Source organism: Sebastes umbrosus, chromosome 5 (genome assembly GCF_015220745.1).
Source record: "Sebastes umbrosus isolate fSebUmb1 chromosome 5, fSebUmb1.pri, whole genome shotgun sequence".
Classification (NCBI taxonomy): Eukaryota; Metazoa; Chordata; class Actinopteri; order Perciformes; family Sebastidae; genus Sebastes; species Sebastes umbrosus.
In genome coordinates this window covers 21,108,633-21,133,122 of record NC_051273.1, presented here as the reverse complement: position 1 = coordinate 21,133,122, position 24,490 = coordinate 21,108,633, and the positions used below count along the sequence as shown (strand labels likewise).

The window sequence follows — 24,490 nt, the reverse complement described above, 5'->3', positions numbered from 1 at the left end:
ACCACTTTATATAACACTGTTGTCCATTTAGAGAACTGTCAGTATGCTGGAGCTTGTGCAACATCAAATGAAGTCATCCTGTGTGAGTGTTTGTGAGCAAGACTCAAATCTTTTGAGACTAATCTAAAGTGACAGAAATCAGACCACCTGACCTGAGGGACTGTTTCTGATTGGCTCAATCTATGGAGGGGGGGATGAGTTGAGCAGTCTTTCTCATCACTGCTGTAGGGCGGGCCGCGCTGCACGTGGGAGCTGTTTGTGTTTGAATGTGTCCGTCTCTGTCTGTGTTTGTGTGTGGTGACGGAGCAGGCGAGGACAGGGAGCCCTCCCAGACAAAAACTGAACAGCCATCATCATTCTTCACAATAATCCTAGTCCTCTTCATCAGCATCTTTCACTTCAGACACAGTGGCGGTAACGCGGGGGAAAAAGGATTTCCTCTCTGTTTTCCTCGCTGGAGACAAACAATACACTGATACACTGAGCTTCTGCTTCAACAACCTTAAGGACAGTCACACTCAGTCACATTGGCTCTGCTCAGTCACTCGCTCTTCCTCTCGCCCACGTGTACACGCACACACTCGGCCCTCGGGCCTCTCTGGGTGACATCATGCTGGATCAGGATTCCTCCACACTTTAATGCATTTTCTATTCTTTTCGTCTGATGTCAGCACATCATGCTTTAGTGTCTGCTCATACATACAGTCCATGGCGTATGTATTCAGTGCAGTTCCGCACATACAGACATCAGTGTGTACATTACATGCATGAATGCATAAAGTCTATGTTCTTCATTGTTGCATGTGCAGTATGTGTGTGCAAAAAGGCAGAGATAGAGAGATGTTCAATCTGTGCATTGTATTTGTCTGTTGGGATGAGTTTGAGCAGGCAGGGGAGTTTGGGGATGCACATGGGGTGGGGTGGAGGGTGGAGGGAGTTGGGCTTTGGTCTGGAGGCTTTCCGGTAGTCCTGGATGCCTCAGGCCCTGAGCCTGAGTGCCACATACCCTTTTCTGGGTAAACATCCTCACTAGTGGTGAACCTCACCCCCTTCCCGCCGAACACTGGCCCACAGACGGGGCAGAAGGAGGAAGTAGACAGAGAAAGGAGAAACACGTAGAAATGTGAGGTTTGCATAGAGTTGAATTTAAGAAAAACAGAGTAGAAAAACAGACCAACATTTATAAATCTTTACCCTAAAGAAGGGAGAGATCCTGATAGATACATTGTCATATTTCAATCAAATCAGATTATTTTGATCTGCTGTGCAATCCTGCAACATGCAAAGCTCACACAGATCTCCTGCTGTAAAAAGTACTTCGCTATGCTCCAAAACCCACATGGCATTTTGCTAATCAAATTTTAAACGATCAACCGCTCAAATGGCATTTCTACCAGCGCCGCTCGGGGACAGCGTGTCAGCATCAGCGCTTCCACAAAGATGATGGCTGCTATGTAGACATCTGACGGTAGGATGGAGTCTGAGCAACACAAGCAAAAGAGCGAGAGAAAAGAGGGGGCGGGTATTTATTTTTTCATTGCAAATAGCTGTCAGATCTTGTAAAGAATAGTCTCCGTGTTTCCCGAGGCTGGCTACCAGGAGACTCAGCATTTCAGAGCAGAGAGAAAATATTGTGCAGCTACAGTCTCGACTTCATGCTCTACAAAGCATGAGAGATATTTTCAGGATATAGAGCTCAGCATTTGGGAAACCCCAATATCAACAGAGGAGCGGGAGACACCGAGTAGAGTGGCTCCTCTGAGAGAGCATGGCGCAAAGAGAGCTACGCTGATCTCAATCAGAGAATTACGTAACATTAACTTCACACTTGAAGATACTGGAAATAAAGAGAATCAAAAGTCTCCCAAAGACAGAGAAAGGTAAGAGTGTCACAGAGAGAAAAGACCATTAGGTTACCTTGTGAGTTCTGTGACTGGACAAAGGTCCTGATGAGTTTGTCCGTAGCCTGCGTATAGAGGGACAGGGCGTAGTGGAGAGACTGGAGGTCAGGACTCTTCTCCAGGAAAGTCTTCTTCAGACCCACACCACCAGCATGGAAATATTGCTAACATACACAAAGACAGACAAACAAAGTAGAAGACAGCTGTTAACTTACTTCCTGCTGCAAAACATTCTTGACAGGAAATTATTCCAAAACCGTTTTGATAATAGATGAATAATTATTTTTGCAGCCCTACATTAATCCAGCTTGCAAACTCTGCTACAAGTGATGATGGCTTCTGTCTCTGTAGGACGAGTTGCTAGAAATGATGGACCCACTACCAACAGCTATTAATTAAATATGTACATAATCTCTAGCATGTTACAGGGCTCCTGTCCAGCTCTACGCCTCCTGGATCATTCCCTGTGCTCCTGCTCTGTGGATGCTCACGTTATTTTGTAAAAGAGATGCTTTTTTGATTTAAATCCATCCATCCATCCATCCATCTTCAACCGCTTATCCGGGATCGGGTCGCGGGGGCAACAGCTCCAGCAGGGGACCCCAAACTTCCCTTTCCCGGGCCACATTAACCAGCTCTGACTGGGGGATTCCGAGGCGTTCCCCCAGTCCCAGTCCAGCGTTTGATTTAAATGTCCATTCTAAATATGTCTTATTTTCCCTTTCTTAACCCAGTCACGGGAAACTGATTACTTCCTGTTTACTAATGATTCCTTCCTGGTTCAATCTCTGAGTTTTAAGCCTGTCTGGTAATTTTTTTTCATCGTGGAAAACAGGTCCAAAGAGGGAACATGCTCTCACCTGGACTTCTTGTTTCCATGGTCATCAATGACTTTAATTGCATCTAATTGAAACGCCCATAACGTCAATACACTGATTTGTTGTTAATTTTTTAATGTTTTTTGGTACTTAAAATGCTTAGTACGAGTGTTCTTATGTACAAAAAAGGAAGAAACATGATTCTAAATTAAGTTTTCTGTAACTTAAATTTGCTAAATGCAATGATTTGGAGCATTTCTATTCCCTCTGCACAGCTCTCAACATGGCGACGGCTGTGGCTAACGATGGTAACAGCGCTAACAGTGAAAACATCCCTGCTGACAGAGCTAACCGTGTTAACCTGGGGGTGAACCGGAGGTTGGTTGATATGCTTCCACAACGGCGCTGTCGGTCGGAACAGCGTTACCAGCTGCAACGGCAATGCAGTAGCCAGTGGGGCACGCTCACATGCATGAACATGCACTAAAAGCACGCACGGCTGGCCAGGCGATGTAAACAAAGCACGGAGAAGCTCTGATTACAACACCCACACACAGAAATTTGACTTGACAAATTTGACTAGTAAACCAAAGCATATACTGTTATTTACTGTAATTTCCACTTGTCATACCTGTTCATTGTCAAACAGTTACCGTTGCTCCTAACAGTGACAGTCTGTGCACATATAGCAGAGTGTTTCTACCTTGATGGTGTCCAGGGCCAGCTCTATCACAGCGCACTGCTTAGGGGTGAGTGCTTTGGCCTCCTCTCGAACCATGTGCTCCTGAAGACAACAATAGAAGCACGGACCAACAATGATCCATCTGTCCATTCATATGCCCTGTCTTGTATTTTCTAGGCAATTACAGAGTCTTGATGCCAGGCCCAGAGCATACTGGTGAATTGTACCTTCAGTTTGGACAGCTGTCCCAGCTCCTTGGCAGCGTTAAAGATGAGCTGAGTGCCCTGGAAGAGACAGAAAGACAGATTGAAGAAAGGTGGACAGAAGGAGAGAGAAGAGTATTGTTATTATCACGACAATGCAGGGCAGCAGTAAACGGCTTAGTGTCACACAGAGGACAGCAACGTTTCTGACACACACATTCATAAACAGTAACTCTAAGCCGCTTTACAGATATCAAGGTACTTTTTCCTTCAAGTGCTGTTATCACACTTATCTGTGTTTTAGTCATTCCAGAACATCACACTTCGCTGCACAAATCCACACACACACACACACACACACACACACACACACAGTACAAAGAGAAGGGAAAGTGGCTCAGCTCGTAGTAAGGGCAAGAAAGAAGACACACTCGTGCACTCATGAACACACACGTGCAGGAACGCACACACACGTAGCAGCTATGCAGTTGCACTGTGGTGTACGCAGGTATTTACTGGATGTCCGGCCTAATGCAATACTCTGGTAAGAGAATATATCACTAAGTGCTGCTGACTGCACCTACAAATCCTAGCCTTGGTCACAGCCTCAGGCATGGAATAAGCTTGTATTATATACTGTATGAGGCTAGAACCTATTGAAGTTAGGGCTGCACTATTAGTTGAATATTAATCGTGATCAGGCTTGTGGCTTCCCACAATAAAATGAACATGATCGACTGCAATACTGATGTTTAAAATGTGTGCTCCGGCCATAGAAAACTCCGCTGCATATCAAATCAAGTGCTTTCTAAACAAACAGCCAGCCACTAGGGGGCGATCGAGATGTTTTGGCTTCACTTTTGGGGAGCGGTCTTGCCTCTACAGCGGCAGCCTGTGAAAAACTTTCCTGAATGTTGTGGCTGCAGTCTGGAGTAGAAGAGTAATATACTGTATATTACTCGTTTTAAACGAAAAATCACTGAATTCAGGTAAAGGAGAACCTTATTTTAAGTTTTATTTTGATGCAAAGATTTGTGCATTAGCAGGAATGTAGCACAACTTGGAAGTGAAAGCAGTGCAGTGTAAATGTTAAAGTGCAATAAAAAATATTGTTCCCAAAAATCAATCAACTTTAGATTCAGTCAGGCAAGCGATGCTTGACAAGGTCATGTGGGAGTAATCCAGCCAACCTCCACTGTTACGTGAGGTTAAATTGACAGAAAATGAGGTATAGTTGTGCCTTTGGTTTGCAGGGGCTGCTGCGATGACAATAACTAATTTATGCCAAATATGATCACCCTACGAGCACACTTTTGCGGCAAATTACTAACGATCACTTACTTTGGCTCATGAGACTTATGCAGTTCAGCCACTTTAACTTGCAATGCCACTTGCAGCCCAACCACGCCCTATTTTTTCTTCTTCGTTGCGTTGCAGAAATTAACAAATTAAGTGACGATTGAACTCCTTGACTTATGGTTTGTGGTGCATTTGAGCCACAAATGTCTGCATGCAGATTAGTGTATGACCTGCGGTGAGGCTGGGAGTGCAGGCAGCTACTGCTACAGCATTTCTCACAGCATTTAAACAGCACTATAGAGGAATGTTGTGTAAAAACAAAAGTGAAAAATCAATATTTCCACTGCTTTGTTTGACTGGCGAGCTGAGGGAGAGAGACGGAGACACGGAGAGGAGACATAGAGGAGAGAGACGAGACACATTGAGCTAAAGGGGTTTAGTCCTTACATCACTGTGAGAAGCATTCTTCAGCCTCCCCTGGAAAGAGAGCATGTGGTTAATATTTCAAGCAGTGGCCAGTCCCTGCAGTCTGATTTCACCCTCACTAGCTTTATGAGAATATGCAATCAAAAGTGCAAATGTTGCTTTGCAAAATGTAGAAAGAACTTCAGGATACTCGTCACTGCTTATTAGCTGTCCCTCCAAAGCAACAACATCAGATTGTGTGCCTTATCACAAAACAAAGAAAACATAGTTTAATAAATTGCCGGTTGGCAGAGCAGAGAGGTTAGCATACATGATACATGCTGACAGGAGTAAAAGGATGCTGACAAAATTTGCTTAGAAATATGCAGGTGATATTTGCTTTCCCTGCATTATGTTCAAATCCATTACTGTGCTATTTTATGGGAGGCTACAATTACAGGACCGCACTATGTGGTCCGATATTGGGGTCAGGTCACTTGTAGTTAGTTTACATGCTATTTACTGCAAAAACAGTGACAGGAAACAAAGGGAATACCGTACAGTAAAAATCCAAATGTAACTTATAAAACATGATGACATCAAATGTCCCTGTGAAAACAAAAATCTTTCCCATTGATGACACAAAATATACCCCATTAGTGTATGATAAAGAACTAGTAAGACATTTTGGGGAATACGCTTAGTTGTCTTCTTCATCGTCGAGGTAAATGAGAAGAAATCAGTGCTTTAAGTACAGAGCTAGAGCGGGGAGATGAGTAGCTTAGCATACAGACTGGAAAAAAGGGGAAACAGCTAGCTTTGCTTTATCCACTCCATCTATCAGCACCTGTAAAGCTCACCAATAAACACATTATGGCTGTATTTGAAACCGCCGACCACATGCTAGTACATACTCAGTTTTAGCCTTTAAACAAGCTCTTAAAGCATTGGGCAAAAAATCAACTCCTAACGCTATTGCAATAATATAGAAAAATACAATTTATTGAGCTTTGATTTTTTTTTTTGTTTATGACCAATGTTTTTTTACTTTATAATACTGCATGGTTTAGCTCCACCACCACCTCTATGAAAGCATAGGTTGCAGGCAGCCAAGAAATAGTTAGTGTGTACTGTAACTCTCAGAAATCCACAATTGTTATTTTTAACAGTTCTGTTTGTGTAAACAAACAAGATATAGCATGTTAATTTGTGAGCTTTAGAGGTGCTTGAGGTGGACTTTTAAACTGGAGTATGGCAGGCCAGCGGTTTCCCCCCCGCTTCCAGTCTTTAAGCTAAGCTAAGCTAAGCTAAGCTAATCAACTCCCGGCCCTCGCTCCACACTTAACGCACAGACATGAGAGTGGTATCAATCTTCTTATCTAACTTTTGACAAGAAAGCAAATAAGTGTATTTCCTAAAAAGTCAAACTATGTCTTTAAAATAAAATAAAACTCAGAACATCATAGAATCCAAAACATTAAATCTCCATGTGACAGAAGGTCAGAAATCATTCATTCAACGGTTGCACTCAGTGGTGAAATGTTACTAAGTGCATTTACTCAATTATTGTAGTGAAGTCCAATTTTGAGGTACCATATGATAAAATCTTATAACATTTGTATAGATATAATTACCCTACAGTATATTAAATAGTTGAAGCACTCACAGGCACCATTTTTCTGCCTATTATGCACTTTTACTTTTGATACTTTAAGTGCATTTTACTGCCAATACTTGCATACTTTTATTTGAGCAACATTTTTAGAACAGGAATTTCACTTAATGGATGGTGTGGTGTTGCTTCTGTTACTTACGTAAAGGAACTGAATACTTCCTCCACCACTGGTTACATTTGACAATAAGAAATAAACAAGCGCTGCAGATCACGTGGACCGAGAAACGCACATCAATTCTGTTCATTAGAAAACACATCACTTCCTGTGCGGCTCTACATTTTTTGTACTATCAAGTACACCATAAAATATACAAATCTAAAAGGGCCTAATTTAAACTAGATGCTTCGTTATATCCTGCAGGACTCAGTTTCAACACTGGTGAAAGTCATCACATACAGTAAAGCTTTAAGACATTAAGAGTATTTGTTGCATTGAATGCACTTTTTTTGACCAACATCAACTCAAACCAATAACGTCCTGGAAGAAAAGCCATTCTGTGCATCAGGACCAGTGACATAATACCACCATTACAATCATCAACAGAACATGAAATCAAACCAGGACAGACCAACATGACAGGTCTGCAGAGACATACAGTACAGTGTTGTACAGTATACTGAGAAAAGACTGCAGTGTTGAAATAGATCAGATGCAAGCAACAAACCCACAGTGGGCGGTGGAGGGGGACACAGTTCAAACAGGTGGGAGAGGTGGGGACAGTGGGGGGGAGGGCAGAGGCTTAGAAGGAGGGAGAGGGGCTGGGGATGGGGCAGGACACCAGATACCAAGCCACCGAGAGATCAGAGTCACCCCACCAGAGTCCCAGTAAAAAGGACACAATGCATGAGGAGAAAACAAGGCAACACCAGGCGCAAGAGAGGAGTACCACTTCCTGTTTGAGGAGAGTGTTCAGGAAGAAGAGACAGCAGAAGAGGGGGGCACTGATTGGTGGAGATTGTTGAAGGGGGTGTGGGACCTATCAGAACCAGTCAGGAATGCACCATGCTTCTGTCTTCTCAGAAGAGAGACAGTGTTGGAGGAGAAAAGAGGAGAAGAAGAAGAAGAAGAAGAAGAAGCAAAAGAAGGAGAAGAAGAGGAAGGCCCAGTTCCAATCCGGCCCCTACTACCTCCTCCTACCCACTACCACTCCATTTGCGCGTTCACATGGAGGGTACGCCATATTAAGTGCCATCCAAAACCAAGTGCGAGTCCACATCGATGCTGACTTAACCAGCTGCCCTTACTGACGACGTGCAACGTCGTTTTGTGTCCATCATGGAACACACTCCAATGTAAGCTCTGTGCGACTACCGGTACAAAAAATTTACTTGTAAACTGCTCAAACCAAGATAGACATAATCATTTATTTATTTAATTTATTCTACTTTATTGTCATACAGACATTAACAATTGTATTTTTACAAGGGCTGTCAAAGTTTTTTTTTTTTTAAAGTTATTTTTTTTTGGGGGCATTTTCCATTTTTTTATTGAGAGGACAGTGGATAGAGTCTTGGAAAGGGGGGAGAGAGAGAGAGAGAGTGGATGCGGAAAGGGCCACAGGCCGGATTCGAACCCGGGCCGCCGCGGTCAGGACCAAGCCTTGATACATGGACGCCCGCTCTACCAACTGAGCTAACCCAGGCGCCCAGGGCTGTCAAAGTTAACGCGTTAAAGCAAATTTGTTTGATCTCATCTCATCTCATCTTCAACTGCTTATCCGGGGTCGGGTCGCAGGGGCAACAGCTCCAGCAGGGGACCCCAAACTTCCCTTGCAAAATCGTTTTAACGCTACTAATTTCTTTAACGCAATAACGCAACTTGCGATTTTTAGGTTGTAGCGGGCTCAGTTTTAAAGCTAGAGTAAAGATACTGGTATCAAATGAAACTAGAAAACCTAAGGAATCCATTGGTACCAACATGTCATACTACTAGCATGGCCATTTTCAAAGGGGTCCCTTGACCTCCTACCTCGAGATATGTGAATGAAAATGGGTTCTATGGGTACCCACGAGTCTCCCCTTTACAGACATGCCCACTTTATGATAATCACATACAGTTTCGGGCAAGTCATAGTCAAGTCAGCACACTGACACACTGACAGCAGTTGTTGCCTGTTGGGCTGCAGTTGTGATTTGAGCTAAAGCACCTTTTTAAGCTGAACGCTATGCTTATGAGGGTTTCTGGACAATAATTGTCATGGTTTGGTGTTAATTGATTTCCAATAATAAATATATACATACATTTGCATAAAGCAAGCATATTTGCCCACTCCCATGTTGATGACATGTACATTTTGAACAGATAAAAAATGTGCGATTAATCGCGATTAACTATGGACAATCATGTGATTAATCGTGATTAAATATTTTTTATCGTTGACAGCCCTAAAACTAATATTCTTATTTATTTATACTTTATTCTTACAGTTTTTAATTCGTAATGATAGATCCTATTTTTCAGCATAATTATTTGCACTGTTTTTATTTTCTTATAATTTCTCTATGTTTATACAGTATATACTGTATATGTATATATTTCTAGAATGGGAGCAAAATGTAACTTAATTTCCTTCCGGGGATCAATAAAGTATTTCTGATTCTGATATTTATTCATTCTTTGCCGGAGGAAAGTTCGTCCCGAAGCTTGCCGCTGTATTTATACCCTGCACCTTAAAGAGGGGTGCTTCACTGAGCTGCGAGTGTGACTACAAACGGAGTTCCCTCCATCACGGAGTGGGAGGGTGAAGGGACCGGACTGGAATTGGGCTGAAGAAGGAGAAGAGAAGAAGAGGAGACAGATTGGGACAGATCTGAGAGGCTGTGAGAAGGGAGAGGGTGTGATGTGGGGTAAAAAACAGGGGAAGATCGCAGCCACATATAGCAAAGAACCAACCACCGTGGACGGACAGACAGACACACACGCAGGAGTGCTGTACTTACAATCATCTGTGGAGGGAGAGCGGTGGGAGCGGGATGTAATAGTAATCACAACAACAACAACCAGAGAGAAGGGTCAGTCAAGCTGCAAAGAGCCCCACATCAATCAAAAAACACTAGTTTGGGCCTCAGGGCTGGAGGGACGTGGACCAATTGACACCTGTCTAAAGCCTGGACTAAGGAAGGTAGAGAGGTGAGAGGGGCCAGCGAATAAGAAACTTTACTTGAATGAAATTTCTTAGAATAGAGCCAATAGGAGATGAAAAGAGATGATCATGTGGTATTTGCACACATTCAGAGCTCACTATCTTCTCCTGTTTTCTCTCTTTTTCCTAATTGGAAAAACTAAATTGGACGGCTGCTAACTGCAGACCGATGGCTACTGAGGCTGAACCAGTTGTGTTGCTAACTGGTTAGCACCGTACATGGTAACCAGAGATTAATTATCACCTTATTAAATAGTGATATGAGGCTCTTTAGTTAATAACCAACACAAATAAGAACACATATATCAAAAACAAAAGAAAACAAGAGGCTGCTTTCCAAAATGCATGATTCCTTTTTTTTGGAAATGGGCCAGATCCTTTGGGCAAATATTTTCTGCCACTCTGTTATGAGTTACTCATAAATCAGAAATCTCTCCAGATAATTGTTGGCTGACATACTGGAGAGCAGCCATGAGCTGGTGTTAGAATGATATGGTGCACTCCTTTTGTCTTTTTTTTCCCAAAAAGGGGGTTTCATCTTGATTGTTTGGATGAATGAAGGCACTGGGGGCGATGCTAAATATAATGTGTGGATGGGATGCCGTATAGATGTGCTGCAAAAGTAGATTGATCTTTTGTTTATAAGAGGGACATCTTGAATCGCAACACACACAAAATGTCTGCCTTTGTATTCCCTTTCCTTATTCTCCACCTCCTCCTTTTTCTTTTGATGCTGCCTTGGCAGTTGGAGGTGTGTGTAAGTGTGTATTTCTGCATGTGTGGGTGTGTTACATGTTTTGTACATCATGTTTTCTGCTGTCTACCTTATTGCTGTGGTCATCATCAGATCGTAGCAACATCCATGCTTACTAAAAATAATCAGTAAGCTTTCTGGACAACAGATCCTAGTGATGTGTACGTGTGAACAGCACACACAGTCAGCAATGAGTGCCAACGCACTTAGCTTAGCATCATTATTGTGTGTATTTGTATCACTGTGTGTATTTGTATCACTATGTGTATTCATACATCTGTGCGCTCTCACCGTTTGGTCTGTGAGTGGCGGCAGAACGATGGTCTTCTCCATGGTGTTCATAACCAGCTTCCACAGCTCCTTCAGCACACGTTTCAGCACAGTCTTCTCGCAGATCTTAGCAAACAAAGTCAGGCTGGCAGGAGGGGAGGGGGATAGAAAACAGGAAGGAGTGAGGAATAATAAGCAGCAGAAGGAGGCAAGCGCTGTTTTCCTGAAGAAAAAAACCCGAAGATAAATAGAACAGCAGATTGAACAAAAAACGGGTCGTTGCTTGAAATCCCTGTACACCCCCAAAAAAGGAAATTTCTCTGCTGCTTTTACTCACCTAGATTCAGGCAAAGCCATGGATGCACTTTCTTAGTCCTTCTGTCTTGGTGAGCAGTTTCAGTGATAATACTAGCTGGACACAATCCATTACATGACTATGGAATCAAGTGGAAATTCCACTCAAAAGTAGAGAAATTACATAAAAATATAATATACTTGGTTGTGTGGATTTCTGGTATACCTCCTCCTGAGCTGGAACTTAACCTCACAGGTAAGGCTGTATATTGGTACCTTTTAAGGTATCGACCGAAATAACCTAGTACCAAGTAGTATCAAAACCTCTCCAGTCAAACGATACCTGTAGTCGATCCTTTTTGTACCCAAATCTAGAAAAAAGGACTATTTGTATGTTTTTGCTTGCAGCCAATCACTGCAAGGTAAGCGTTCTTCGATTTTAATGCGACATGTGATTGATCCACTACTGCAGCAGCTCCAACCCATACAGTCTGGGATGTGATGAAGTCGAGCGCAGTGTGTTCTGCAGTTCAACGTGCCGAGATGCCACCAACATGTTCTTAAGTATGGCTATACTACACGCCTGTGGCATGTGATAAAAATAAATGCGGTGGTGGTGGCCTTTTACGCATCTGAGTGCTTCCATACATATGGTCGATGGGAATCGAATGAAGTTGAAAAAAAGTATCAAATTAAGTACTCTACTGATATCTGTATCACTTTAAGGGTATTGGTACTGGTATCTTAATTCCTTAAACGATACCCAGCACTACACACAGACATCTACACGTTGACCTAAACTATAACCATTCAACATACCTTCAAATTCCTGTCAGAGACAAAAACAAGCATCTATGAGTTTGTCTAACCCCGGGTAAGATAATTAAAAATAATAAAATGCCCTCAAAGCTGATCAATCCCCTTTAGAAGACTCCATTAAAATGGCAGACTGCCTCACTTGCTGTCCAGGAACTCCATGATGGGCTGCAGGACGTTGTCAGCATCCTGAGCCACGCTGCTGGCATTTCCTACATTTGCAGTTCCCTTCACCTGAGCCAAGATGTCTCCCATCTGCTTCACATTCTCCTCTATGTGAGGCTGGAAACTACAGAGGAAAAATAGAAGGTAGGCTTATTAAACGAAGTCTGGTCTGTCGAAATATACATCACATTAATGTCAGACTTATGTATGAATGACTTTGTGTGTGAGTGTGTTTCTACCTGACAGCAAAGACCCTGCTGAGATCATCCATTACATTGTTGAGCTTAATCTGCAGGTCTTTCAGGATGTCGCTGGCCTCAATACACAGCTAAAGTACGGATATGGAAACACACACACAGAGCTGGTCGGAGTGATTGGACACGGGGTTATGGAGTAATAATGACACCAGTGGACACATTTAGATAAAGATGATGAAATATACCTGAAATAGGCCACTGTGACCAAATACTAACATCTGCACACAAAACTAAAGGCCCTTTTCAACAGCAGGACAGCGGGGACATCTCACCCCCCCAAAAAAGGCCTTGGTCTGCGGGTAGTACTTTCTCAAAGTACAGGAACTTTCGGGGTGGAGTTTGCAGGGATGACTGTTGCTTATTGGTCAAACACACACACACACAGCACAACTGCTTCAACTCGCGCACCGCTTCATTCATAACACAAGTACTCAAGTATCGATTTAGGACCATTTAAGGACGAGGGGAGAGCATTTCTCTTTGTTTGATAACATTAAAAGTAAAGGTAAGCTGTGCTGTTGGCTTCCTGACTCATTTTAAAATAAGACAGAGATTGTGCGAGTGAGCTGACAGGGCGAAATACTCAACAGATGGTTTACTGTGGAGGCAGACACTCTTAGTTTTTTCCTCCTCTGCATTTCATTCATAACATCCAATGTGCATCAGTAAATACCATGCAGCAGTAAATATCGTCGCAGTGAGACAGAACCTAAGGTTTATTTTTTTTTCCAATGTGTTTTTTACATGAAATGGGAGGACACACTGAACTGCAGGCTGCAGAGTGTGTCTACCACTGCGATCACCAGCAGCCCTCGTCTCATGTCATGTTGCCTTTTTCATACGACAACGGACTAATTTGTCCAATCTTCACAGGTCTTTAGATCGCTATGGAAACGCAGAGTGGGCTGAAGGAACCTTTTAGTTCCTTGAAAAGTAGTTCCGGGACTAAAATTACCAGGGACTTCTTGGTGGAAACGCGGCTTAAGCGTGAATAATACCGTTTGGAGTTGGAACTCGAGAGGGGACAAAAAAAAGGAGAATCACTCACATCTTTTCCACCCATGGCCTCAAACATCTTCTCCAGCTGAACTCTCAGCTGCTGGATGTTGTTGATCAGGATGCAGGGCTAAGGACAGAAAGACAAATTGATCAGCCTCCTTGTTGGTATAGGATTCAAAGAAACCATTCATACAACAACCATGAATATACTTCACAGTTCTGTTTATGATGTAGACATAATGTTATCAAGCAAATAGAAATCAACAGTGTTAAACTGAAACATATTTTTTTTTTTTTGTCTTTTCTTTTAGAATTGACCGGGCTGACACGCGGGTTCATCAAGTCTTTGACCACTCACCACTTTCTCCATGGTGACATAGTTGGCAAACAACTTGGATATGATATCAGCATAGGACAGAAGCACATTGCTGATGGTCTGGAGAGGGAAACAAGAAAGAGCAACAGGTCATCAATCATTTGAAAAAAGACCCCTTTGTTGTACATTGATTATTTTAAGGTATGATTTGACTACAAAATTGAGCTGAATCTACCTTAGCAAATCGCTTCATATAGTGTCCTACGATCTGCGGATCCGGACACTCTAGCTTCCTGATGATCTCAAAGCTCTGGTTGAGCTGGGAAAACACGTCCACCACCGAACAGGAGAAGAGAGCATGTTCTGATGTGACCTGGAACTGTAGGGCAGAAAAGGTGTGCGAGAAGATTAAAAACCGGGAAGAAGCATAAGTGATTAGGGATGAGTAGGAGTAGCAGGTGAGACGCTGGGATTCGAGGGAGTCTAGCAAGATGTGACCCCTGAGCACCTAAGACCATATAGACAGACCATTAGACGCTATTTTAAACTGAACCTTTGATATCTTTGACCACATGTACTGCGCCTCAGACCCCCTAGAGCCAACCAGCCAGTTAAACAGCCATCTGGTGACAGGTGGGAGCTCCTGTCTGTCTCCTTGTAATTGGCTGCTGGTTAGCGCCTGGTCCCTAATTGGCTAGAGGTGAGCGTGTAGGTGCTTCTCTGGGGAGTCTGGGTAATGAGTCGGAGACAGATTTCCTGCAGTCAAAACTTTGGAATAAGGCCATTAATTCACAATATCCTGCTGTCACAGAGTTGTCTCCCTCCTTAAGTACATGCACGTCTCAACCACGCTTCTTTGAACTGCCAAAGAGTCGCTTTATACAACGAAGCACTTTGACTGAAACATCCTCTTAGCCCAAACACACGTTCTGCTTTGAGTCCACATCTGTGCTGCTGTGTCCATGCTTCTATTGTCGCCTTTGAAGAATGCAGGACAGGCTCGGTGGAAGTGTGGGAGGCAGAGCGGCAGGGAGGATGAAACTTTGGCTGATAACTTTGAGTGTGACAGAAGAAGTACAAAGGATGGATTACAGTAATTCTGCCTGAACAACAACAGCGTCTCAGCGCTTCCAGAGGAGTGAAGGGGAGATAAGGAGAAGAAGAGCTGGAAACCTTTACCCCATCTTTTTTGTCTCTCTCCAAAGCACCGTGCAGAAAGTCCCGAGACACTTCCTCGTTTTCGTCCAGCCACTGAATAACAAATGGCTCAAACCACCTATGGAGAGCAGAAAAATATATAGTGTGTACAAATTAGGAACTCAAATTTAGACAAGATGAGGACTTTTATTGCTTTATTTTCTGTTTTCAGTATAAGTCGACGCGTTGCTACTCACGCAGGATATTCAGGCACTCTGCTCTTGAAGAAGGGCAGATCTTTGCAGTACTCGTTGTACAGCCACTTGACCTTGAAGTGCAGGTTCATATAATCTGCACTCTTGCACAAGCGATTCTTTTCATGTTCTGAGAGAAAGAATAAGGCAGATAAATGCATGTTGAGCAAAAAAGCAAATTTCTCTCCTGGCTATATCTACCTGCAATTTCCACAGATCCATTGTGCATACAGAGGAATTGACCCACAGTCAAGAACACATCCTCACAGGCTCGATGAATATGATCAATCTACACGATTGCGTTATGTGAAGTTGTCATAGCTCAGCTCAAGACCAAGATTATGAAAAGAGGACACCAATCACACCAATTTTATTAAAGAAATCAAATATTAATCAAACCTAACAATTGTGTATATGACCTTTCAGGCTTGGCATCATTTAGAAAAACTTTTTTCACAACTTTTTCATTCATCAAAACCAAACTTTTTATGTGGAAAGGGACATTTAGGATCCAGGAAGCTCGAACTAAATCAGATATATCCCTCTGATATCTGTTGGCTGTTTGCTTGGGTTAACACAAAATCATCCGCAACTCACATCTGTGTACAATCAGTATGATACTGCACTCGGTGTGCTTGTTCAATAGATGACAATGAGCGTTTCATCAGCTATTGTCAGTATATAGCTTAATGGATAAAAAGCACAAAGTGTGTGGACCCCAGGAAGACTGGTGACCATTTTGTGGAAGCTAATGGGGATCCGAATAAAGAATAAAGTAAGGCAAATAAGCGGTATCTCCTAATCAATTTGACCAATTGTCACTAATGCTTAATAATACAAGTCTTCCAATACTTTCAGCTGGTGTGGTATACTACATATCAGGATGTATGTTTACTTGTAAATGCTCAGTAACTATAAAATCCTCTATTTGAAACATTCCTACCAGGAAACCTTTTCATACTGTTTTGTGTGTCACTAGTGCCGTAATCGCAGTTAGCGGCTACATTTATCTGATGAGTCTTCGGTGCTTTGGCGAGGCTCTGACAGTTCAGAGACTCAGTATATCATTGACTTGCACTCACCCTCCATTGCGTACTTCATATCCTGAGCAAACAGGTTCCACATCACTTCAGCACTGATTTTACCAACGTTGAGCTCCTGGGGAAATCTTGATGGAGGAGAGAAGGAGAAAGGCTTACTGTATATGCACTTAGAGAGAGAAAGGAAATGATACCGAGCGAGCAGATAAGAGCCTAAAAAAAGACTGTGGAGAAGAGATGGAGAGGAAATGTGATCACATACATATAGAAGAAGTATAGAGACTCACTGGTTTAGGCAGGGAGTGTAGGAGTTCTTGTCCTCCTCAATAATGGAGACGATAAGTGTGATGAGTTTGGACCAGAAGTCCAGATTCTTGATGCAAGGTCCCTGCTCCTCCGGAGGCACAACACCCTGTTTGGCCTGGAAAAGCAGTGACACAACTAGAGTCACAAACACAGACTTTTTGGGGGGGAGATTAGCCTGCTGGTCACTTTGTTCAGTATATGATGGGAAGATCGATACCTCTGGCAACAACTGTCAACCTGCAGATAATTGTATTCTGCTCCAGTTTTTAAAGCTAAAACATGTCTGTTTTTCTTTTTTTCACATATTATATAAGATAACTAATGGGCCAATCTTCTAAAAAGTAGTGTAGTTACTTAATTGTGTGACCATTTAATGGTCTTAATGTGAATTTTACTCGTGGTATTTTTCATTATATGAGACGGAGAGACTTTTCTGGGGGGAAATCTTCACTGTGTTGTAAATTCAACAACTGCTCAAACAACTTTAAACAGACTCAGAATGTCAACTGTCTGGACGACTTCTTTGAAATAACTGAAGATGTGCTGGAAGGGAAAAACAAACTAAGCCGAGCACCACAGGGGTTGAAGAGTGAAGAATGATCTTGCAGAGATTTTTCGACAAAATATAGCGACGTCCCTCAGGATGAAATGTTTTATTCAAAGGGAAAAATGCTTATTTGAAATTCACGAGAGAGTCTGAATGGAGTTGCCGCTTTAATGAGGACACAAAGCAAGTTCTAGAAATCCCTGTTGAAATCCGATGCGGGAGTGATGGATGGGAGAGCCTGGCCTACCCAGACTGAGAGGATGATGGGGGACTCAGAACAACACTGAGCAAAATACAGCAAAGGAGGTACAGTGATGACACTCAAAAATGATTTTCAGGAACATTTTTAGCCAATCTGTCTAATTAGTCAAGGAAACCTCTCTTTGTAACGGTTATTTAGAAGAAAAATGCTGGTCCAGTTTTAAATGATTAGTAAGTCAGTGAGTTTGGAGTTAGTCAGTGATTTATCTTGCTCGTTTCTTCAGAGAGAGTGAAAAGAAAAGTACATCAATCATTGAACATCTACAACAAAACGATAGAAGTAAACCTCACTGCTTTTTAGCACTGAACAGACTACACATAGTGGCAGATTATCAGGGCAGCTTGAGAAACCAGAAATTCAGAAAGACCTCGTCTAAATACATTTGAGTGACCACAACCTGGCCATTGACACTGGTGGACGTGCATGCTGGTCTTCACCGAATGAAGAGTTAAGAACAATGTTATATTTGCCTATAATGAAACTCAAATACCAGGAATTTGACCACAATTAAATTCAGTATTTACTTGACAATGTCATGTCAGTCTGAGGGAAAACCAGTGGCTCTATCGACGTAGCGAGGCACCCTTTAGCGTCTGTATGAGACACACCAGGCTTTCAACTAACCCCAATGTAAACCCATTCACGCATCATTAGATGCTCAGAGCAACTAACGTAGTGTAAAGAGCGAGAAAGTCAGCCTAGGATGGGTGGGAGGAGAGGTAACTTACAAGTGTAGTTATTTTGACCCAAACCCTGGTCTTTTCCTAAACCTTACTACTAGTACTTTTGTTGCCAAACCTAACCACGTAGTTTTGTTGCGTAAGTAAACCTAAAAACTAAGCAAACCTATGTTGGAAGTTTACTTTGAAAAGACACTATGCATGTAACAAGCAGAAACTGACACACCACCCCTGGTGTGTCAGTTTTTTTTAAATTAATTGTTTGCAACCATTTGTTTTTTCTTTTATTATAATGGACTATGCAGCAAGGCGCAAACCATTTGTTGTCTCTTTTGGTCTTACACTTGGAACTATTATACTTACATGACCTTTGGCAATACTGTACTTAATCACGGCCAAAAAAGCAAACTGAAAATTTGAACATTTTGAGAAGGAGAAAGAGAGAGACAGACATTCACTCACACCTACACAGATGTGAAATAAATTGCTCCTTCTTACCGGGTCTGTCTGATACTCGCGGCTGTACAGCTCATGACAGTTATTGAAGATATACTCGTAGGTGGAGTTGAGACAGGCTTTGACACAATCCTTCACTACCTGACTGGCTCTGGGAGGAGACTGAAGCTCTTGAACCTGAACACAAAAGAAAAACAGTTAATATAGGCAAGTGCACTGAAATTAATTCACCAAATTATGGCATTTCAGAATTGTCTTCATGCGCGTCTTGATTGCAAAGACACATATATATTTTTTAATTCTAGGTTAATTTCAAGAAAAATATTTCAAACACCAAATATAGATTATACAATATAATAATAATATTATATATTGAATTCTGCTTTTTAAATCAGAGGAAACTGTGGATGAAGTTTATTACATCCTATATGTGTAACACATTAAGCAAAATGGCAATCTGATGGGTGGGCGGAGTGCATGAAATACAGAAGAAAAGGAAGGGATGTTACCTTCATTCTGAAGAAGGTGATACTGGTGAGGAGGTCCACTGTGGACTTGAGGTCCTGCAGCCTCTCAGGACTGCTGGCAGGGAAGTTGTTCTGCAGTCACACGAAAGAAAAACACAAAATACAGTGAGGCACAACACATGACATCACATCCATCCTTGTCCACTGTGTGTTTGTGTGGCACGATCCATCATGGGCAACACTTATTACTGTGTGGGTGAGCAGTGTTTCCTGAATGTGTCTGTGCATGTTTCAGAGGAACTGTCAGTCTAATTAACACATCCGCCCGCTTTGTTTTACTGTTTTTCACAAAGAGAATGATGAGGAGAAAGAAAAGGAAATGAGAAGTACAATAGAATAAAGAGGGGAGGTGGGTTGAAGTCATGCAGTTGACTATCCATCTATTAAAAACTTTTCACAGATAATATATGAGTGCAAACAGTAAGACGGAGAGCAATCTTACCCGGTACATGGACAGGTCAATCCTCAGAGAGTTGTGAAGCTGGTCTAGAAGCTTGACAAATCGCTCTTTCTGTGGGAATTACAAGCAAGCAGACACACCACACTGTTTTAGTGCCAGCACCAGGATAACACATGAGCATATAGTAAAAAAATAAATTATGATTGACTTTTTGTTTGCAGAGCAAAGACACAGGTTTTTACTTTTTAACCCTGCGAGACCAGCACGATTGCCGGTGATCCTGGCCAATATTACTGTCTGTCAGAGGCTGTAGCGGGCTCGGTTTTAAAGCTAGCTCGTTGGGAAGGAGGCTAAATAACGCTACAAAGTTAGGCTAAATTTTGGCGAGAGAAAAACTAGAATGGCCTTTTTCAAAGGGATCCCTTGACTTCTCACCTAAAGATATCTTAATACAAATGGGTGCTATGGGTAACCTCGAGTCTCCCCTTTACAGACATGCCCACTTTATGATAATCACATGCAGTTTGGGACAAGTCATACTCAAGTCAGCACACTGACACACTGACAGCTGTTGTTGCCTGTTGGGCTTCAGTTTTCCATGTTATGATTTGAATTTCAGTTTTTGCCTGTTCTAAAAATAGTCTATTTGAATATTTCTGTATACTTGGGTTCCTAAACAGTCTTAGAATTTCATAAATTACTTTAAAGCTGAGACTCTTGTGGATCCAATGAGCCCAACTGTATTCATGTGTGATGATGTTAGTCCCCATAGTAGCCATTTCATTGTAGTGAGACCATTTTTTACCATTTATACCCTGTATAAAATGACCTGTGGTGACCTCTAGGATAATCACAGCCTCATGAAACTTTACAGCCACAAACTAGAGACCTAGAGCATTCAGAGGATGGCTTTCCTAGGTAGACTGACAATAAGGGGGTTTCTGAGCAGGTTCCAGAACAGAAGTGCTCGCCATCCTATCGCCAGAAATTGCAATTCTTACAGAAATCTCCAAATGTCAAAAGTTTTTGATACCAAATCACAGCATTGCTTTTTCTATGGTGTTCCTTAAGGTCTTGGTGTCTTAATGTGGTATTTTGGAGGGATTATTGATCATTTTTATCAATTTTTGAGTGGTAAAATATTTTTAAATCTAGCACAAAATCTGTGTAACAAATGGTATCTACCCTAAAATTGCTGCAACAACTTATGAGACATAATTGAGCATGGGGATGGCCATCATATACTTCTATCATAATGTTCTAAGCCATTATACACTTTAAACTTTAAGAATTTGAATAGACCTAACCATAACCCAATGTTTATTATAGATCTATGACTAGAAAATCTGTTCAACTGTTGCATTTATTGATTCTGTTTAATATTTCTGCAGTGACTCACCCCAAAGTTAGAAGCAGCAAAGCGGTCGGAGGCAGAGACGTTGTTTGTTGCTTGGGTGGTGTGAGCGTAGTAGGCATTGATGTTAGCCAGTAGGGTGCTCATCACTGCAGGCACACCTGGGCACATGTACTTAGATGACAGGCAGGCAAAGTGACTGCAAAAGAGGGACAGACGTGTGAGCAAAGACAGGATACTTTACATAGAGCTTGATCCTAGCAATGCACGCAAACACACAGGGTCTTTTTTTTTAAAACAGTCATATTCTGAAGTCAGGCATTCAGACGGTAACATACGTCATGGCCTGGTAGATGGACTCCACTCCATAACGCATGGCAAACTCATCTACAATCTCCTGGGGAGTTTCTTCAAAGTAGACCTTCCACGCGTCATCCCCTTTGGCATCGGGAATCTTCACCACACCATTGTTCTGGATATCGGTCACATAGTGGAAGAGGTTCTACACAGAGGAAAATAGGATAGAGTTAGAGAGACAATTGAAGGAGGTTTATAGAAAAATAGGAGAGGGAGTGAGAGAAAATACAGAAGAGAAGGCAAAGAAAGTAAAGACTAAGTTCAAAAGAGAGCGATTAAGAAGTGGTAAAAATTGTCAGGCATCTTTCAGTTGTAATCAAAGTTTCTATAGGTTTTATTGTACAAAAACAGATAACCTATGATCTGTTTATCTTTAAATGGCTGTGCCACATAAATAACCATTAAACTACATCGTGAGGCCAACCCCCGGTGCTGTCTTGACTGCTCAACCACAACGTTGCTGTGAAACATTCTGAGTCAGCCACGTGGTTTATGGCCACTTATGTGCAGCAATAACAGTGGTCATTTGTCTGTTAAGGTTCAGCTAATACGCTCTGCTGAGTAATGAGCGGAGTAATGACTGCGTACAAGGCTGTGATTGGTCTACGATCAATCAGCCGAGTCTTCGTCACAGAGCCAGACTATAAATGTGTCTGATGTCTTTGCTGTTGGAAGTGGTCTTTAGAGCAAAGCAAACTTCATGGAGTATTAACTTAAGTTTCATTTGGAACGGATCTGAACATCGGTCAAGTAAATTAACCTGTTTGGTATGGCTCATTAGTATGACGTGGCACAGACAAACATTGTGGTAGAAAAGGTACTATAAACCTACAGTTAAAGTAGCAATGCACTGATCAAAAAAGATTCCCAATTTTTTTTTTTTTTTTATTTAAATGCCCAATCTGCCATTAGTGTGCAGTGTACACATCCCAGAGTTGGGACCAAGTCATTGTTTTGAACGTCACAAGTAAGAGTGAGTAGGTTTGTTTGGTAGTTTAAAGTTAGTGTAGTGTAGCAAAAATTACAATATTCCCACAGATGTAGTAGTAAAGGTATAAAGTCTCACTAAATGGACATATAAAAACACCAGTACCTCAAAACAGTATTTAACAGCTCTTGAATAGATAGATACACACAAAACACTGAGCTTACTTCATGCAAACAGGTGTACTGAACGTGATAGGGGGCGACCGTCTCCTCTCCTTTGATCTCTACATTAATATGCATGCGGATTGCTCCAGACACGGCTGACTTGTCTGTACGCTTGTCTGTGAAGAGCACAAGAGATACAGCAACACAGTTACCAAACTGAAGACAACTAAAATAGAGAAGTTAGTTCAATCATATAACTGCAAGGTGAACTGTGGTATCAATGCATGTATATGTGACTATAAATTGACACAATGTGGTTCAACTGACCCAGATTGTACCAGACGTCCATCTCTCCGCTCAGAGTGCGGACCTCGATGATAGTTTGACCAAGGAAGTCGTCCGATTCCCGCTTGAACTTCTGCTTTACGCGAGACTTGATGTCGTCATCCTCATCCCACACCCGCACCTTGATGCGGTCTGAGGAGTTGTGACATTCACTGAAACAGACAGAGAGTCAGACACAGCTGCTAAATATAGTAGTCACATTGACAGCTGGCCAAGAAGACCAGATGGATTACTATCGTGATTCATGACTCATCAAAAACTAGCCTTAAAAAAATGCATTGAATCGGATCAACAGAAAGCAGATAGAAATGTTTAACTGCATCAGTCCAAATGTATTAATTAAAAATATTGATAATCGCTGAGTTCACACCTAGCGTCAATCCTATGTGTGACCGATGCAGGTAAAACACCAGACACCCTTTCACATACGTTTTGGTTTTGTCAAAAACTAAATAGTTTCCGGCTATTTTGAAGTATCCATAACTTTCTCCTACTACTGCAGTATTTGGAATAGCTCCACAAGATATACATCTTAGTCAGCAGGCAAAAAATCCGATAGCTTTTGCATCTCTTTTAGCCAAACGACTTATACTGCTTCAATAGAAGGACAAATTTCATAAAACCTGAAACATTGAGCAAAAAAACAACAAAAAAAAGATAAATCAGTTTAAGTCCTTGCCAAACATTTGCTGGTTACAGCTTCTCAAATGTTGTGATTTGCTAGTTTTCTTGGTTTTCTATCATTGTAAATTGAACATCTTGGGTTTTTGACTGTTGTTTGGAGATGGGCTCTGAGAAATGGTGATTAGTATTTTCTACTAATATATATTTCATTGGCAATAAATCGATTAATTTGAAAAAATAACCAACATATTATAATGAAAACAACTATTATTTTCAGCCCCCAACTCTTACAAATGTGACATATGTTTCCAAGAGGTCTTCACTCACAAATTAAATGTCTCCTCCCAGACAGGGTTGAGGTTGCCGTAGATGGTCTTGGTCCTCTTTTTGGTCTTCCCCACCTGGACGGTGACATAAGGATCACTGGAGCCGGTTTTATCCTTGGCTTGTAGACCCTGGGCGCACAACACTAGGAAGAAGAAAAAAACATATCAAGCTGGTCAGCCACTATGTGTGTTTGGATGCGAACAGATGCCTGTTAAATCATCTGACCTTCTGCTCTACTGCCCCACAAACGCCACCTGTGCTCTCTTCATATAAACGCAAGCTTGCCTCTTTTTATAGACACAAACACCTGAAACGTGCCGTCCCCTCTGACTTTGATGTTGACAGTGTTCGCCAGCTCCGTTCATAGCTACTGAACTGTACTAATTTGACTCTGCTCTCACCTGTGATGCAGATCTTGGCCGACCATTTAGAGGTGCCATCGAGCACGCTCTGTTTGATCTGCTTCATGTGGGTGACGTGGGTGGTCTTGGGGGCGGTGAACACCTCCTGAATGAGTTCGAAAATCTCAGGTTTGTTCCTCTCGCGGATCTTCATGCGGTCTTTAAGAACCATGATGATGTTCTGGGTTCGGTCCTCCGCGCCGTGTTTGGAGCTCTTCTCTGCTGCTCCTGGTTAGCGTGGAAATTAAGACGACAAAGAAAAGGATTAGACGTGTAGAGAAAATAGAGGTGGTATCATACGAGAGGCGATACATGTTGGCTTATAGTTGCCATACAGTGTTAGTTAGGAATAACAATAACAGAGCAGAAAATTGCATGTAGGAT

General features: G+C 42.0%; 1 protein-coding gene across 16 annotated transcripts in view; it reads right to left on the bottom strand.

The window, feature by feature from the left end:
* unc13a (unc-13 homolog A (C. elegans)) overlaps positions 1-24,490 on the bottom strand; it is a 56,555-nt gene that overhangs the window by 7,922 nt on the left and 24,143 nt on the right. For 5 of the 16 annotated variants that reach the window (XR_005207036.1, XM_037770720.1, XM_037770724.1 and 2 more), the window contains 25 exons: positions 24,107-24,334; positions 23,706-23,847; positions 22,737-22,906; positions 22,470-22,585; positions 21,299-21,462; positions 21,006-21,159; positions 19,649-19,717; positions 19,189-19,278; positions 18,722-18,856; positions 16,716-16,849; positions 16,471-16,556; positions 15,392-15,518; positions 15,177-15,273; positions 14,233-14,376; positions 14,040-14,117; positions 13,731-13,808; positions 12,665-12,753; positions 12,403-12,549; positions 11,172-11,295; positions 9,924-9,929; positions 5,351-5,380; positions 3,629-3,685; positions 3,423-3,503; positions 1,918-2,065; positions 1,007-1,063 (listed from right to left, as the gene is read on the bottom strand). Coding sequence is in view for 15 of the 16 variants with exons in the window: in XM_037770720.1 (XP_037626648.1) it covers positions 1,007-1,063; positions 1,918-2,065; positions 3,423-3,503; positions 3,629-3,685; positions 5,351-5,380; positions 9,924-9,929; positions 11,172-11,295; positions 12,403-12,549; positions 12,665-12,753; positions 13,731-13,808; positions 14,040-14,117; positions 14,233-14,376; positions 15,177-15,273; positions 15,392-15,518; positions 16,471-16,556; positions 16,716-16,849; positions 18,722-18,856; positions 19,189-19,278; positions 19,649-19,717; positions 21,006-21,159; positions 21,299-21,462; positions 22,470-22,585; positions 22,737-22,906; positions 23,706-23,847; positions 24,107-24,334 (2,751 nt within the window). In the remaining variant the exon portion in view is untranslated. The remainder of the gene's footprint in view (positions 1-1,006; positions 1,064-1,917; positions 2,066-3,422; positions 3,504-3,628; positions 3,686-5,350; positions 5,381-9,923; positions 9,930-11,171; positions 11,296-12,402; positions 12,550-12,664; positions 12,754-13,730; positions 13,809-14,039; positions 14,118-14,232; positions 14,377-15,176; positions 15,274-15,391; positions 15,519-16,470; positions 16,557-16,715; positions 16,850-18,721; positions 18,857-19,188; positions 19,279-19,648; positions 19,718-21,005; positions 21,160-21,298; positions 21,463-22,469; positions 22,586-22,736; positions 22,907-23,705; positions 23,848-24,106; positions 24,335-24,490) is intronic. The other 11 variants (XM_037770726.1, XM_037770737.1, XM_037770734.1 and 8 more) reach the window with 5 other exon arrangements.